Source organism: Eurosta solidaginis, chromosome 2 (genome assembly GCF_040869045.1).
Source record: "Eurosta solidaginis isolate ZX-2024a chromosome 2, ASM4086904v1, whole genome shotgun sequence".
Taxonomy (NCBI): domain Eukaryota; kingdom Metazoa; phylum Arthropoda; class Insecta; order Diptera; family Tephritidae; genus Eurosta; species Eurosta solidaginis.
In genome coordinates this window covers 187,616,440-187,633,271 of record NC_090320.1, presented here as the reverse complement: position 1 = coordinate 187,633,271, position 16,832 = coordinate 187,616,440, and the positions used below count along the sequence as shown (strand labels likewise).

The following is a 16,832-nucleotide window of genomic DNA, read 5'->3' as shown; positions in this document are numbered from 1 at the left end:
CTAGAATTTGTTTGTACGATATGGGTATCAAATGAAAGGTGTTAATGAGTATTTTAAAAGGGAGTGGGCCTTAGTTTTATAGGTGGACGCCTTTTCGAGATATCGCCAAAAAGGTGGACCAGGGATGACTCTAGAATGCGTTTATACGCTATGGGTATCAAACGAAAGGTGTTAATGAGTATTTTAAAAGGGAGAGTGCCTTTGTTCTATGGGTAGACGCCTTTTCGAAATATCGATATAAAGGTGGACCAGGGGTGACTCTAGAATTTGTTTGTACGATATGGGTATCAAATGAAAGGTGTTAATGAGTATTTTAAAAGGCAGTGGGCCTTAGTTCTATAGGTGGACGCCTTTTCGAGATATCGCCATAACGGTGGACCAGGGGTCACACTAGAATTTGTTTGTACGATATGGGTATCAAATGAAAGGTGTTAATGAGTATTTTAAAAGGGAGTGGGGCTTAGTTCTATAAGTGGACGCATTTTCGAGATATCGCCATAAAGGTGGACCAGGGGTGACTCTAGAATTTGTTTGTACGACATGGGTATCAAATGAAAGGTGTTAATGAGTATTTTAAAAGGGAGTGGGCCTTAGTTCTATGGGTGGACGCCTTTTTGAAATATCGATATAAAGGTGGACCAGGGGTGACTTTAGAATTTGTTTACGATATGTGCATCAAATGAAAGGTGTTAATGAGTATTTTAAAAGGGAGCGGGCCTTAGTTCTATGGGTGGACGCCTTTTCGAAATATCGATATAAAGGTGGATCAGGGGTGACTCTAGAATTTGTTTGTACGATATGGGTATCAAATGAAAGGTGTTAATTAGTATTTTAAAAGGGAGTGGGCCTTAGTTCTATGGGTGGACGCCTTTTCGAAATATCGATATTAAGGTGGACCAGGGGTGACTCTAGAATTTATTTGTACGATATGGGTATCAAATGAAAGTTGTTAATGAGTATTTTAAAAGGGAGTGGGCCTTAGTTCTATGGGAGGACACCTTTTCGAAATATCGATATAAAGGTGGACCAGGGGTGACTCTAGAAATTGTTTGTACGTTATGGGTGTCAAATGAAAGTTGTTAATGAGTAGGGAGTGGGCCTTAGTTCAGGGGTGACTCTAGAATGCGTTTATACAATATGGGTATCAAACGAAAGGTGTTAATGAGTATTTTAAAAGGGAGTGGGCCTTAGTTCTATGGGTGGACGCCTTTTCGAAATATCGATATAAAAGTGGACCAGGGGTGACTCTAGAATTTGTTTGTACGATATGGGTATCAAATGAAAGTTGTTAATGAGTATTTTAAAAGGGGGTGGGCCTTAGTTTTATAGGTGGCCGCCTTTTCGAGATATCGCCATAAAGGTGGACCAGGGATGACTCTAGAATGCGTTTATACAATATGGGTAGGGGTGACTCTAGAATTTGTTTGTACGATATGGGTATCAAATGAAAGGGGTTAATGAGTATTTTAAAAGGGAGTGGTTCTTAGTTCTATAGGTGGACGCCTTTTCGAGATATCGCCATAAAGGTGGACAAGGGGTGACTCTATAATGTGTTTGTACAATACGGGGGTGTCAAATTAAAGGTATTAATAACGATTTTAAAAGGGAGTGGTGGTAGTTGTATATGTGAAGGCGTTTTCGAGATTTCGACCAAAATGTGGACCAGGGTGACCCAGAACATCATCTGTCGGGTACCGCTAATTTATTTATATATGTAATACCACGAACAGTATTCCTGCCATGATTCCAAGGGCTTTCGATTTCGCCCTGCAGAACTTTTTCATTTCCTTCTACTTAATATGGTAGGTGTCACACCCATTTTACAAAGTTTTTTTCTAAAGTTATAGTTTGCGCCAATAAACCAATGAAATTACGATGTTTCATCCCTTTTTTCGTATTTGGTATAGAATTATGGCATTTTTTTCATTTTTCGTAATTTTCGAAAACCAAAAAGTGGGCGTGGTCATAGTCGGATTTCGGCCAATTTTTATACCAATACAAAGTGTGTTCATATAATTATGTGAACTGAGTTTAGTAAAGATATATCGATTTTTGCTAAAGTTATCGTGTTAACGGCCGAGCGGAAGGACAGACGATCTACTTCACAGAAAACAGTTACCGTCCTAGAATCTAAGCGCCTACCAAATTTCACAAGGATTGGTAAATATGTGTTCAACTTATGGCATTAAATGTATCCTAGACAAATCAAATGAAAAAGGGCGGAGCCACGCCCATTTTGGAATTTTCTTTTGTTTTTGTATTTTGTTGCACCATATCATTACTGGAGTTGAATGTTGACATAATTTACTTATATACTGTAAAGATATTAAATTTTTTGTAAAAATTTCACTTTAAAAAATTTTTTTTTTAAATTGGGCGTGGTCGTTCTCCGATTTTGCAATTTTTTATAAAGCATATATATAGTAATACAAGTAACGTTCCTGCCATATTTCATCATGATATCTTCAACGACTGCCAAATTACAGCTTGCAAAACTTCTAAATTACCTTCTTTTAAAAGTGGGCGGTGCCACGCCCATTGTCCAAAATTTTACTTATTTTCTATTCTGCGTCATAATTTAACCCACCTACCAAGTTTCATCGCTTTATCCGTCTTTGGTAATGAATTATCGCACTTTTTCGATTTTTCGAAATTTTCGATATCGGAAAAGTGGGCGTGGTTATAGTCCGAAATCGTTCATTTTAAATAGTGATCTGAGATGAGTGGCCAGGAACCTACATACCAAATTTCGTCAAGATACCTCTAAATTTACTCAAGTTATCGTGTTAAGGGACGGACGGACGGACATGGCTCAATCAAATTTTTTTTCGATCCTGATGATTTTGATATATGGACCGTTATCCAATCAAAGTTAATATACTCTGTGAGCTCTGCTCAACTGAGTATAAAAAAATGATGCCGCAAATCAGAAGCCGTTGATTATATCATGTAAAAATTTGGCATGCTGTCCTTACTATTGTATATACAATGGGTAAGCTTTTTTCCAATTTTCGTCATGCTCCTTTTAATTTTTCCCTCAAATTGGCGGGACAGGACCTACATGTTTTATGCCGACTCCGAACGGCATCTGCAAAGCAGATGAGTTTTCACTGAGAACCTCTTCTCGGCAGAAATACGCTTGGAGTGATTGCCGAATCACTGTCAAGGGGCGACCTCCTTATACAAATTTTCTTCTAATTGAAAATAATTTGTTTCTAAAATTTTGATGTTGCTTTGCCCGGGACGTGAGCCCATGATCTTCGGTGTGGTAAGAGGAGCCCGCTACCGCCACACCACGGCGGCCGCCCTTGGGGCAAAACACAAAAAAAAAAACAAAAAATGTATATGGTTGTTAATCCCTCTATATATTAATGTTGTCACAGCCCAACGAAAGCCATTGTGTGTATGGAAATAACTTTATTTGTCATCATAATAAATGCCATTGTTTGGCTCTTAATAGCCAATCGAGAGCAGCGAGGAGAAGCCAAGTAGTTCTCCACCTGTTTTTCTCTGGAAAGCGCACTGCGCTCAAGGGGTCGAATGAACGGCATAACGTCACGGGAGGAAGGCGATTTAGTCGCCACTGCTGCACATGCGCACTCTGCCCTCCCTCTCGGCATGCGCCAATCGCCGTGAAAACGGTGTGACAGTGTGGACAGAAAGGATCCTCCTCAATCCTACGCTTATGTATATACTCCTTGAAACCGCGATGCCCATTCAAAATTTTCGATTCTTCACACCTTTCTTGCAACCTAACTAATGTTCGTGACCTTGCGTCTTTCTTGGCATCTTCAGATGGTCGGCCGATTTCAATGCCATACAGATCGGTCATTTCACAGTGGATCTAGTGGGACTTTTGTAGATAAAACCAGGATCGCGTCGTGGAAACCCGTCCGATAAGCACATGCTACTCGTATAGCAGTAATACGGTAGGCTGCTGGTATCTTTTTTTGGTGGATCATTTTATATCCGTGCCATAATGGTGCTGCATATAATATTATAGAGCTAGTTACGTTGGATAATAGCTGACGGGTAGCTTCGCCTGGGCCGCTGATGTTGGGCACTATTCGCTTTAGGGCTGTACTAACTGTTACTTTTGAGTCAATGTTCCCTTCTATATATTTCAAGAAAGGCTTTGAGAGTTATTCTCAGTTTGATTTTTAGGCTAAGTTTATGATCGAGCGAAATCGCATCGCGCGATGCGACGAGAAACGCTCCATCGCTTGTTACATTTTCGCTAGCGTTATTGCTGGCGATTGAGTGTTTATAGTAGAGCGAAATCGCAAGGGGTGGAATGCTCAACTATATAACTCAGCATCTTTTTATTCACGTTGTGGCAGTGTAGATAAAGCGACAACAGGTACATTAACTCGTAAAATTTTATTCGCTTTTCGCTAAATCGCTTTATCATAAACATCTCCATATGCACTAGTATAATTGATCGCTAACAGCGATTCTCGTCGCATCGCGCGATGCGATTACGCTCGATCATAAACTTAGCCTTAAGCATACATTGTTTTTGCTGTTAATGCTCGTTCTCAGATAAAGGAAGTCCTTCACAGTTTCGAATTTATATCCATTAATAGTGACAGTGGAAGCCATCCAAGGAGCGAAGTTGCCGATTCGTGCTTGGATGACAGAAAGTACTTCATCGTGCCCTCAATTATATCGAGACCAACTTTTCTTTGCCCCTTTTTCTAATCAACAGAACTCGTGGTAATTGTATTTGCGAACTAAATATTTAACCTACCGGCCACTTGAGAAAATATGAGTTGACTTAGAACATTCATCAGAAAATAAGAATAGTCATCGTGCTAATATCGTTGAAATTCTTACAATTAGATATTTGATATTGTGACCATCTCTACAAGCTGTATTTTTTAAAACAATGTAAAATGGTGAATTTATGTATATTTAGAAGAATCCAAAAATACTGCTAAAGCATAGAAGTAAATTTGTTTCAATGGAAAACTTATGGATTTAAAATCGGGATTGGAATAACTTAGAAATTAACCCAGTGGTATTACAATACAACATAAACAAGTAAGGAAGGTTAAGTTCGGGTGTAACCGAACATTACATACTCAGTTGAGAGCTATGGTGACAACATAAGGGAAAATAACCATGTAGGAAAATGAACCGAGGGAAACCCTGGAATGTGTATCAAATGAAAGGAATTAAAGAGTATTTTATGAGGGAGTGGGCCATAGTTCTATAGGTGGACGCCATTTAGGGATATAGCCATAAAGGTGGATCAGGGTTGACTCTAGAATGCGTTTGTACGATATGGGTATCAAATGAAAGGTGTTAATGAGTATTTTAAAAGGTAGTAATCCTTAGTTCCATAGGTGGACGCCGTTTCGAGATATCGCCACAAAGGTGGACCAGGGGTGACCCTAGAATTTGTTTGTACAATATGGGCATCAAACGAATGGTGTTAATGAGTATTTTAAAAGGGAGTGGGCCTTAGTTCTATAGGTGGACCCCGTTTCGAAATATCGCCATAAAGGTGGACCAGGGGTGACTCTAGAATGTGTTTGTACGATATGGGTATCAAATTAAAGGTATTAATGAGGGTTTTAAAAGGGAGTGGTGGTTGTTGTATAGGTGGTCGCCTTTTCGAGATATCGCCACAAAGGTGGACCAGGGGTGACTCTAGGATGCGTTTGTACGATATGGGTATCAAATGAAAGGTGTTAATGAGTATTTTAAAAGGGAGTAATCCTTAGTTCCATAGGTGGACGCCGTTTCGAGATATCGCCATAAAGGTGGACCAGGGGTGACCCTAGAATTTGTTTGTACAATATGGGTATCAAAAGAAAGGTGTTAATGAGTATTTTAAAATGGAGTAATCCTTAGTTTTATAGGTGGCGCCGTTTCGAGATATCGCCATAAAGGTGGACCAGGGGTGACCCTAAAATTTGTTTGTACAATATGGGCATCAAACGAAAGGTGTTAATGAGTATTTTAAAAGGGAGTGGGCCTTAGTTCTATAGGTGGACCCCGTTTCGAAATATCGCCATAAAGGTGGACCAGGGGTGACTCTAGAATGTGTTTGTACGATATGGGTATCAAATTAAAGGTATTAATGAGGGTTTTAAAAGGGAGTGGTGGTTGTTTTATAGGTGGTCGTATTTTCGAGATATCGCCATAAAGGTGGACCATGAGTGACCCTAGAATTTCTTTGTACAATATGGGTATCAAAAGAAAGGTGTTAATGAGTATTTTAAAAGGGAGTAATCCTTAGTTCCATAGGTTGACGCCGTTTCGAGATATCGCCATAAAGGTGGGCCAGGGGTGACTCTAGAATTCGTTTGTGCAATATGGGTATGAAACGAAAGGAGTTAATGAGTATTTTAAAAGGGAGTGGGCCTTAGTTCTATAGGTGGACGCATTTTCGAGGTATCGCAATAAAGGTGGACCAGGGGTGACTCTAGACTTTGTTTGTACGATATGGGTATCAAATGAAAGGTGTTAATGAGTATTTCTAAAAGGGAGTGGGCCTTCGTTCTATAGGTGTTCGCCTTTTCGAGATATCGCCATAAAGGTGGACCAGGGGTGACTCTAGAATGAGTTTGTACGATATTGGTATCAAATTAAAGGTATTAATGAGAGTTTTAAAAGGGAGTGTTGTGAAGGCGTTTTCCAGATATCGACCAAAATGTGGACCAGGGTGACCCAGAACATCATCTGTTGGATACCGCTAATTTGTTTATATATGTAATACCTGTCAAGATTTTAAGGGTTTTTTATTTCGCCCTGCATAACTTTTTCATTTTCTTCTACTTAATATGGTAGGTGTAACAACCATTTTATAAAGTTTTTTCTAAAGTTATATTTCCCGTCAATAAAACAATCCAATTACCTTACCATGTTTCATCCCTTTTTTCGTATTTGGTATAGAATTATGGCATTTTTTCATTTTTCGATATCGAAAAAGTGGGCGTGGTCATAGTCGGATTTCGTTCATTTTTCATACCAAGATAAAGTGAGTTCAAGTAAGCACGTGAACTAAGTTCATTAAAGATATGTCGATTTTTGCCCAAGTTATCGTGTTAACGGCCATGCGGAAGGACAGACGGACGACTGTGTATAAAAACTGGGCGTGGCATCAACCGATTTCGCCCATTTTCACAGAAAACAGTTAACGTCATAAAATCTATTCCCCTACCAAATTTCAAAAGGATTGGTTAATTTTTGTTCGACTTATGGCGTTAAAAGTATCCTAGACAAATTAAATGAAAAAGGGCGGAGCCACGCCCATTTCAAAATTTTCTTTTATTTTTGTATTTTGTTGCACCATATCATTACTGGAGTTGAATGTTGACATAATTTACTTATATACTGTAAAGATATTAAATTTTTTGTTAAAATTTTACTTTAAAAAAAATTTTTTTTTAAAGTGGGCGTGGTCCTTCTCCGATTTTGCTAATTTTTATTAAGCGTACATATAGTAATAGGAGTAACGTTCCTGCCAAATTTCATCATGATATCTTCAACGACTGCCAAATTACAGCTTGCAAAATTTTAAATTACCTCCTTTTAAAAGTGGGCGGTGCCACGCCCATTGTCCAAAAATTTACTAATTTTCTATTCTGCGTCATAAGCTCAACTCATCTACCAAGTTTCGTCGCTTTAGCTGTCTTTTGTAATGAATTATCGCACTTTTTCGGTTTTTCAAAATTTTCGATATCGAAAAAGTGGGCGTGGTTATAGTCCGATATCGTTCATTTTAAATATCTGAGATGAGTGCTCAGGAACCTACATACCAAATTTCATCTAGATACCTCAAAATTTGCCCAAGTTATCGTGTTAACGGACGGACGGACGTCTATATCTATCTCGATTCCTTTATATATGTACAACCAACCGTTATCCAATCAAACTTAATATACTCTGTGAGTTCTGCTCAACTGAGTATAAAAATTGCGCAAAGTGGCTAAAGCTCAAATTTTTTACGAAAATTCGTGATCGTACAAAGCCGCGTCCAATTTAACTTGCTCTTTCGGAATGGTATTTAAATGATCATACAAATGCATTTATCTGAAACATTGAGGTGGAATCAATTGTATACTTAACGCGGTTTTAACTCTAGGCAGGGTTGGGCATTTTAACACTACCACTAAATGCTCTATCACTAAAATGCACTTTTGAATTTCACTGAAATATTGTACCATCAAATAATATTTGGACTCTTTTCAGGAACAGTTTATTTTGCATATTACTTATATATTTGTAATACTTATATACCAATATTAATGATAAATGTAGGTTAATTTTACTCGTTTTAGTGATAGTGAATTTTTTTTGCACTCAAATTTTGTTTATCACTATAAACATAGTGATTGTGAAAATCCGTACTGATAGTGAAGGCCACTAGTGAAAAATTAATTGTTATTGCACTATGCACAACCCTGACTCCAGATAGATTAATAAAGAAAACTGAATTAGTGCGGCACTCCGCTAAACTAGTTTTAATCACTTAGAATGACATCTGTGTATATTGTCAGAATACGTTTCCCATCCGTAGCTAAGGAAGGTAAATATCACACATAAACTATTAAAATATATACATATATTGGGTGTTCCAAATAATATTAGTCTTATGATTCTTAACTTAAACAGCAATGAGCCAAATAAACATTTTTAGTCGTTTTGATACAATTTAACACTTTTTTAAATTTTGTTTGTACCCGTAGTTAAATCTTAAATATAAGTTTTGTTTTCCAGTCCTAGAAAAGCGATCTCGCAAACCACACTCCGAATCGCAGATGCTCGGTGTGCTCAGATTTTGCAAGTTTTTATACTCACCACACCCTTATCTAGTAGTACTATTAAGAACAAAAGAAAAACTCAAATTATCGTTCATAAAAATTACTTATATCTATATGACACTACTTTAAAGTTTAAACTACTTGAATTTGGGCAACGTTTTCGATTTGAAAATTTGAAATAACAGGGGAGTTCAGGATTTTGCTTCTAGGCAACATCAAAAACTGTAGCATATTTTTTATACCCAGCTGTACTTGTACACAGGGTATTAAAACTTTGATTGGATAACGGTTGGTTGTACAAGTATTAAGGAATCGAAATAGATATAGACTTCCATATATCAAAATTATCAGTATCGAGAAAAAATTTGATTGAGCCTGTCTGTCGGTTAACACGATAAATTGAGTAAATATTGAGATATCTTCACCAAATTTGGTACACGAACTTATCTGGACCCATAATAGATTGGTACTGAAAATCGAATGATAACCACGCCCACTTTTTATATATATAACAATTTGGAAAACACAAAAAACCTGATTATTTAGTAAATAATACACCTAGAATGTTAAAATTTGACGTGTGGACTGATATTGAGCCTTTTGATACAAATTTGCTTTTTTTTAAATGGGTGTGGCACCGCCCACTTGTGATACAATCAATTTTACAAATATTATTAATCATAAATCAAAAATAGTTAAACCTATCGTAACAAAATTCGGCAGAGAGGTTGCCTTTACTATAAGGAATGCTTTGAAGAAAAATTAACGAAATCGGTTAAGGGCCACGCCCACTTTTATATAAAAGATTTTTAAAAGGGTCGTGGACGAATAAAATAAGCTATATCTTTGCAAAAAAGAGCTTTATATCAATGGTATTTCATTTCCCAAGTGGATTTATAACAATAAATAGAAAAAAATTGAAATTTAAAAAAATGGGCGTGGCACCGCCCCTTTAATGACTAAGCAATTTTCTATGTTTCGAGAGCCATAACTCGAAGAAAAATTTACATATCGTAACAAAATTGGGTACACATATTTTCCTTATAGCAGGAAATATTTCTAGTAAAAATTGATAAGATTGGTTTAGGACCACGCCCACTTTTATATAAATGACTGTAAAAAGGGTCGTAGGCAAAAATAATAAGTTAAATCTTAGCGAAAAATAGTTTTTTACTAATCGTATTTTGTGCCATTATAACAAGAAATGGGAAAAATTCAAATATTGAAAAATAGGCGTGGCACTGCCCCTTTCTTCCAATGCATTTCCCAACTTTTCTGTAGCCATAACTCGACGAAAAATTTGGGTTTTAACAGGGAATATTTTCAGTAAAAATGGACTATATCGGTTAAATCGCCTTCTTTTATATAAAAGATTTTGTTAAAGTGCATAGAAGCAGGTAATAAGCTATTTATAGTAAAATTTGGAAAATCTCGTTAATAACCCTGCCCTTTTTATACTTTTTTTGTATATACTTACTTATATAAACATATAAACAGTAGGGAAATCCGCATATCTGAAGGAAAACTGTATTATTACCCGCTCAAGGTCATTGGTGTTAGCGTCTGTATCCTTTTTGCTTCTTTTAAACTAAAATTAGTTCAGAATAGAATCATATGTATATGTATTATTGTGCAGCCTTTTAACACTCTTAAGCACACAAAACAAACAACAACAGCATTTCAAGTGTACAGCTGGGTATGTCATGTTCGGTTTCACCCAAACTTAGACTTCCTTACTTGTTTTAACATAGAATAGCAAAGGAGCAACTGTCAATCCAAGCAAATTATGCACAGGAAAAATTGTCCTGGATTTCCATAAAATCATTTAACTGCTGGGTTGTGTACGAAAAATTTTAATATCGACGGGCGAAACAAAAAGTAACACTTTCAAAGTTTTTATATGGCAATTCTTTGTAATAATTTTGATTTTAGAAATTTTGTTTACAGTTTAATACAATTTTAAAAAAATTAAAAAATGTAAGGCGCGATAACATCAGAAGGGATATAAGGCCGAGCTTCTCTTCCAATTTGCGTCGTGCTCCTCTTGATTTTCCCTACAAATTGGCCGGACGGGACCTACATGTTTTATGCCGACTCTGAACGGCATCTGCAAGGCAGATGAGTTTTCACTGAGAGCTTTTCATGGCAGAAATACACCCGGAGCGCTTGCCAAACACTGCCGAGGGGCGACCCCGCTTAGACAATTTTTCTTCTAATTGAAAAACCTTATTCCTAAAATTTTGATGTTGCTTTGCCCGGGGTGTGAACCCAGGGCATACGGTGTGGTAGGCGGAGCACGCTACCATCACACCACGGTGGCCTCCGTGAAAAATGTGCCTACAGCTCAAAGGTGAACACAATTTAAGAAAAGGGACCAGACGACCAAATAGGGTTGGTATAAATGTACCTAAGTGGCAACTGTTGTTAGTACTCCAGTATGGATTACATAGTCCAGCTATTGCTTTGCTTGTGAATAGTATATAAGTTATGTTTTGGAAATTTATTGCATTTGCTATGAAACGTATTTTTTGGAATGTTCCAGAGTGGCTAAGTTCTCTGCTCTCACACCTCATAAGGATTATAACATAGGTTTTAGAGAATGACGTCGAACCCCTTCCATATCTTAAAAAAATCTTGGAACATTTATAGCGATTTGACATGGCTCCTCATATTTGTTTCATAATTTTCACGAAGTCTATTCTTCTCTGGAATAACCGAAACATTTCACTTCCACTTACATTTATTATCATTAGATTTCCTTTTTTTGTTGCAAATGTGTAATTGAAAGCAAAACGTAAGTACATAGAAATGTTGATGTGCACTAAAGGATCGTAATGTTGCGTATGTAAAAGCAAATACCTGCTAGAAACCAACACAAACTTATTAGAAAGTTGCTCGGTTATGAATGCAAATACAAACATACCTATATCTAAATATATGTGTGTATGTATGCAGGAGGCACCAAAATGAAAAATAAAAGTTGTCTCTACCATGTGGTGGCGGCAGGATGCCTGCTAAAAGGCAAAGTTATAAAATCATGGCACAGGAGTGTACAACTTTTTAAATTACCGCTTATACCACCGCACTTCACCACTTAATTCATTCTGCTAACCACTGCAAAATTTCATAACTTTGACTATTGGCATGACTAAGAAAACAGCAGTAAAGTGGAATGTTATGTGCGTCAACCAGGTGAATATGGTATGAAAAGAGATGGAACGGTTAATGGCATTGTGGTGACGCAGGTCACTTACTTATATGATAGCAGATGTGGATGCATATGTTTATTCGTGTATGTTGTGGTCTGGATGCTGTATGTTGTGCAAAGTCAAATGCTACGAAAAATTGGAAGCCATGACCATAATTTCATTTCAGGTTCCCTTGCATAAAGTGTGGCATTCTTAGTTGTCATCGAAAGTCCTTTGCTTCTTAGACAACGTGCACCTACTTATCAGTGGCGTAACTATAGCATCTGGGGTCCGTGACAAATTCTCTTGGTGCGACCCTATCAAAATTCATTTATCGTCACGTTGTACTAGTTTAATTTTAATAAACTTCGAGATTTTCACCGTATTCAATTACACGTTGTATATGTCCCACTAATGGTAATGGGCCTCCCCTCTTAGACAAGAGAAAATAAACTGTTGTCCATGCTAGCCCAATGTCGATTCCTGAATGCATTTGCAATGAAATAAAAATAATAATTTAATTTCAATAAGATATTTATTAAGTATAATTAAGATATTAATTAAGTCAAACGTTTTTTTCGAGATTTTAGTTCCGCAAAAGTTTCTATTACATCATACATGTTTAAAAATCGGGCTATAGAATTTTCAATAGACAGAATAGCCAAGTTACATAACCTGTCTTGTCTCATAGAATTTCTTAAAAAGGTTCTTATCAATTTTAGTTTTGAAAATGATCGTTCAGCACTAGGTGTAGTCACAGGTATTGTAAGAAATAACAGTAATGCAGTGTATACTTCAGGAATGCTGTAAGACATATAATTATTTTTTATTATTAATAAATCAGTCTTTAATACACGATGATTGTTCTATTTCTTTGCCTTTATCTGTCTTTTTTTATCTGCCTTTATGTCTTCTAGAGCTTTTTTTAATAGATCAGTGTCATTTGAAACTTCTAAAGAGGATGGCTGCAAAACACTGAAATTTGAAACAATTTCATTCATTGGAATGAAATGCGATTTCAGTTGGTTTATAATGATGTCCAATACTTGATATAAAATGTTCACTTTTAACAAACTTTCAAGATCTTGGAGACGCTCATCTGCAAAAAGTTTATAAAAATGGCATTTACCATCCTCTGGCGAATTTTAGACAATTCATTGGTGATGGACCATTTTTCTGCTACAATACTCGCTTCCATTTTTAAATTTTTCAAATTGAGGTCGATACCTTTCAAATTCTTCTAAAAAAAATTTCAAACGTTTTAAGGCATTTGAAATAGCGGTAACTTTAGACTGAAGTGCTTTAGAGGCTGCATCGATAGTAAGTAGGATCTTGCAATGGAAAACTAATAACTTAACAATATTGTAGTTTTCGATTTTCATTCTGAGTTAACGGCTTTATTTCTTTAATCTGATTTGCAATTTAACAGAATGTTTTCGTAAGCGCATTTTAGACTTCAACAAACCGAACTTTTAAAACAAAAACGACATCATAAGGTCCTGCCCATCTAGTAGGGTTTAATGTTATTAAAGTTGAAGACTCACTTTCTTTATTAAATCTTTGATACAATGCCCAAAAAAATTATAAATTTGTAGAGTTCTTTAAAAAAAAATTTGCATATCAATAACCTCTCTCACGTGTAACGTGTCCATCTCTAAAAATGAATCAGCATCTTTTTGATTACTTAGGTTGAAATGCTTAACGATAAACTTGAAATTGCATTATGGTCCTTAATTGCCTCACTTTGGATTTTACGCAGAACTTATAAAAATATACTTTTCAAATAAAATAAAATACTCAAGTGCAATATAAAAACAGTATTTTTTAGAAACTCAGTTAAATGTTTCTGAAATCAAAAATTCATTTTCGCTCGGAAGCAGTATCGAAGCAGATGAACAGCCAAACGTATCAAGTGGCAAACACAAGTAATGAAAATGTTATTAGGTTGATATTGCCTTAATAAAGTTACTACGCCTCGATTTCTGCCTAACATAATGCCAGTATTATCTCTTCCTAAGCCCCTCGAATTTTTGACATCTAGCGCAAATTAATCCAATGTTCTTAAAATTGAATCTACGCCAAACTGTTTATAGAGATTTTCTATAATTTGGAAAAAAGCTAAAAAGAGTTAAACAATTTCTGAAAAAAACTGAAAGAAGCTTAAAGCTAAATCGCAACTTTTCAAGCTAAACGGCGAAAAAAAGCTAAAATGGCAAACACACGAAGCGTCGGTACTGTGCGTGACAACAGTCTCACAGATCAAATTCGTTTTGGCTTATATGTTAATGTGATTTTCAAATTGATATTTAAGCGTTATATTAAAGTTTTTTGAAATCTTTTTAAAGGCCTGCACTTCTCCTTGAGAAAACCTATGGAAACATATGCAACTGTCTATACCTTACAATTATAGTTTGGCCGTAAAAAGGGCGTGAAAATTTCATCTTGACTATTTATAAATAGATTAGCCATTGAGCCACTCGTTATATAATGTTAAAAAAAAATAAAATATTTAAAAATTTTTTTCTTAAGTTAAACGGTTTTATTGAAAACATGAAGTAATAATAATTCTAAAAGCTAGAAAAAAATTAGGTAGGTCATAGGTACTATTCATCACACTCCTCATCAATCTAGGGCGTTGATCAGACAATTAAATAAAAGCGTTGGGCGCGTGAAATTTCTAAAAACGCGAGACGTAGCATAACCTTATTAAGGTTCAGTTGGTCTTATATATGACTATCAATAGATAATTAATTTAATTATTTTGTTTTCATGTTTTTAGTCTTTATTTAATTGCCTCTTATTTCTCATTCTATTTAGTTCATTTAGTGGCTCATTCTTACAATTCCTGACAATTTGTTACAATCTATGTCCTCAATACATAATCCTTCAAAAGACTTTACTCGACTCTGCGCCACGTATGCTTGTCCCTCCTCGAACTCCAAAATATTTTGATGTCACTTCTACCGGACTGTATGTAATATTTGTTCCAAATATGAGCCAAATCGGACATCATAGGTCGCTTTCTATTCATGTATGCTTTAAGTGTTCCAAATATGAACCAAATCGGACAACAAATACGATTTTTTGAAATATTTCGATCCACGCGCCACCTATCGGAACTTTTTTTCTTATTATTGCATTGTCATCGGGTTCTGAACTATATTCCAAGTTTCAAGCTTGTAGCTTATCGGGAAGATTCTTAAATTTCAATTACAAAATTCGTGCCGGCCAGCAAGCCTGTCAAGTTAAGCTAAATAAAACCGTTTAAAAATGAGTATTGCTCTCCACTTAGGATATGTTTGCACCAAGGCGAATCTATACAAGGTGATGCCAAATCGAATTCAACCTCATTCGTCGTGTAGAAGAATGGCAAGTCAAAAGAAATTTTGCATTCATTTCGATTGGAAAGTATCTTGCTGAACCAAGGCGTTGCTTGGGAATTATCAAGAAGATGGGACAACACCACCTTATACCGAATTCGCCTTGGTTTGCACTATGAATAAAATACTCTGCAGTTTTGGTGAATCTATGACTATATCTTTTACTTTTTTCATTTTAGCTACAAACCACAATGGTGCGCATAAAAGAACAAACCATTTTAACTATCCTAACGGACCGCTTACGAAACCTTCACCGTAATCGTCATGCTTAAGGCGCAGAGTAGCTCTTAATGCATAAGTCGGTATGCGAATCAATATCCAAAGAAAATTTTCACCGATTGTCAACAATGTGTCACTCCAGTGTATAATAAATATGAAAATACAAAACAACAACAATATGTAAATCATAAATAGTTTGTGAGCCGATTAAATAGCAAAGCCAAAGTAGTTGTGACGGTCAATCCATTCAGTGTCATTTACGATTTATGCTTCATTGAAATGGTGCTACTCTTTCACATCTAAAAAAAATGTGGATACACTCTGAAACTCGCATTCAGGATATGGTGCCGAACTGAATCGGTGAGCGTACGCTCAACCTGTTACTATTATACAAAATTTTTGAGCTCGTTTCGAGTCAGTCATCTGGGTGGACGGAATGAAAAGAATTTACGATTGCATTGAAATTGTGCATTTCAATTCCTGAATGCTCTTTATTTGTGTATGTATGCATTTACACATTATCCGTTGGAGGTATAGAAGTTTTCTCAAGGAAAATAAAAAATTTAACTTATGAAATATGCTGACTACGTCGACTTATGTATCAATTGGGCCAGTGGAGGTGCCAAAGGCTCTTCAGGATGGTGAGAAGTTTATCAAATGGGATGATGTAAGTACCAAATAAATATTACTTTCGAAATATGGAATGAGTTTTATACTCTAACATATGTATGTATTTTAAAATTTTTTTATACTCAGCGTGCTTTGCGTACATAGTATATTAACTTTGATTGGATAACGGTTCGTTGTACAGGTATAAAGGAATCGAGATAGATATAGACTTCCATATATAAATATCATCAGTGTCGAAAAAAATTGATTGAGTCATATCCGTCCGTCCGTCCGTCTGTCCGTTAACACGATAACTTGGGTAAACATTGAGATATCTTCACCAAATTTGGTACACGAGCTTATCTGGACCCAGAATAGATTGGTATTGAAAAGCGAAATCGGATGATAACCACGTTATTAACGTTAATTTGACGATCTTAACGTTAAGTGACTTCGTTTCGTTTATTAGCGTTGATTATCGTAACGAAATGATATCGTTTCGTTCGTTAAGCATGCCTGCTTCTACTTAATATGGTAGGTGTCACAACCATTTTATAAAGTTTTTTCTAAAGTTATATTTCCCGTCAATAAAACAATCCAATTACCTTACCCTGTTTCATCCCTTTTTTCGTATTTGGTATAGAATTATGGCATTTTTTCAT

The 16,832-nt window shown here is 36.0% G+C and overlaps 1 protein-coding gene across 9 annotated transcripts in view; it reads left to right on the top strand.

Annotated features, from left to right (window-relative positions):
- Positions 1-16,832, top strand: part of Plc21C (Phospholipase C at 21C) — a 318,758-nt gene that overhangs the window by 103,631 nt on the left and 198,295 nt on the right. For all 9 annotated transcript variants that reach the window (XM_067766582.1, XM_067766585.1, XM_067766583.1 and 6 more), the window contains exon 2: positions 15,522-16,228. In XM_067766582.1, coding sequence (XP_067622683.1) covers positions 16,139-16,228 — 90 coding nt within the window. In that variant the 5' untranslated portion in view covers positions 15,522-16,138. The remainder of the gene's footprint in view (positions 1-15,521; positions 16,229-16,832) is intronic.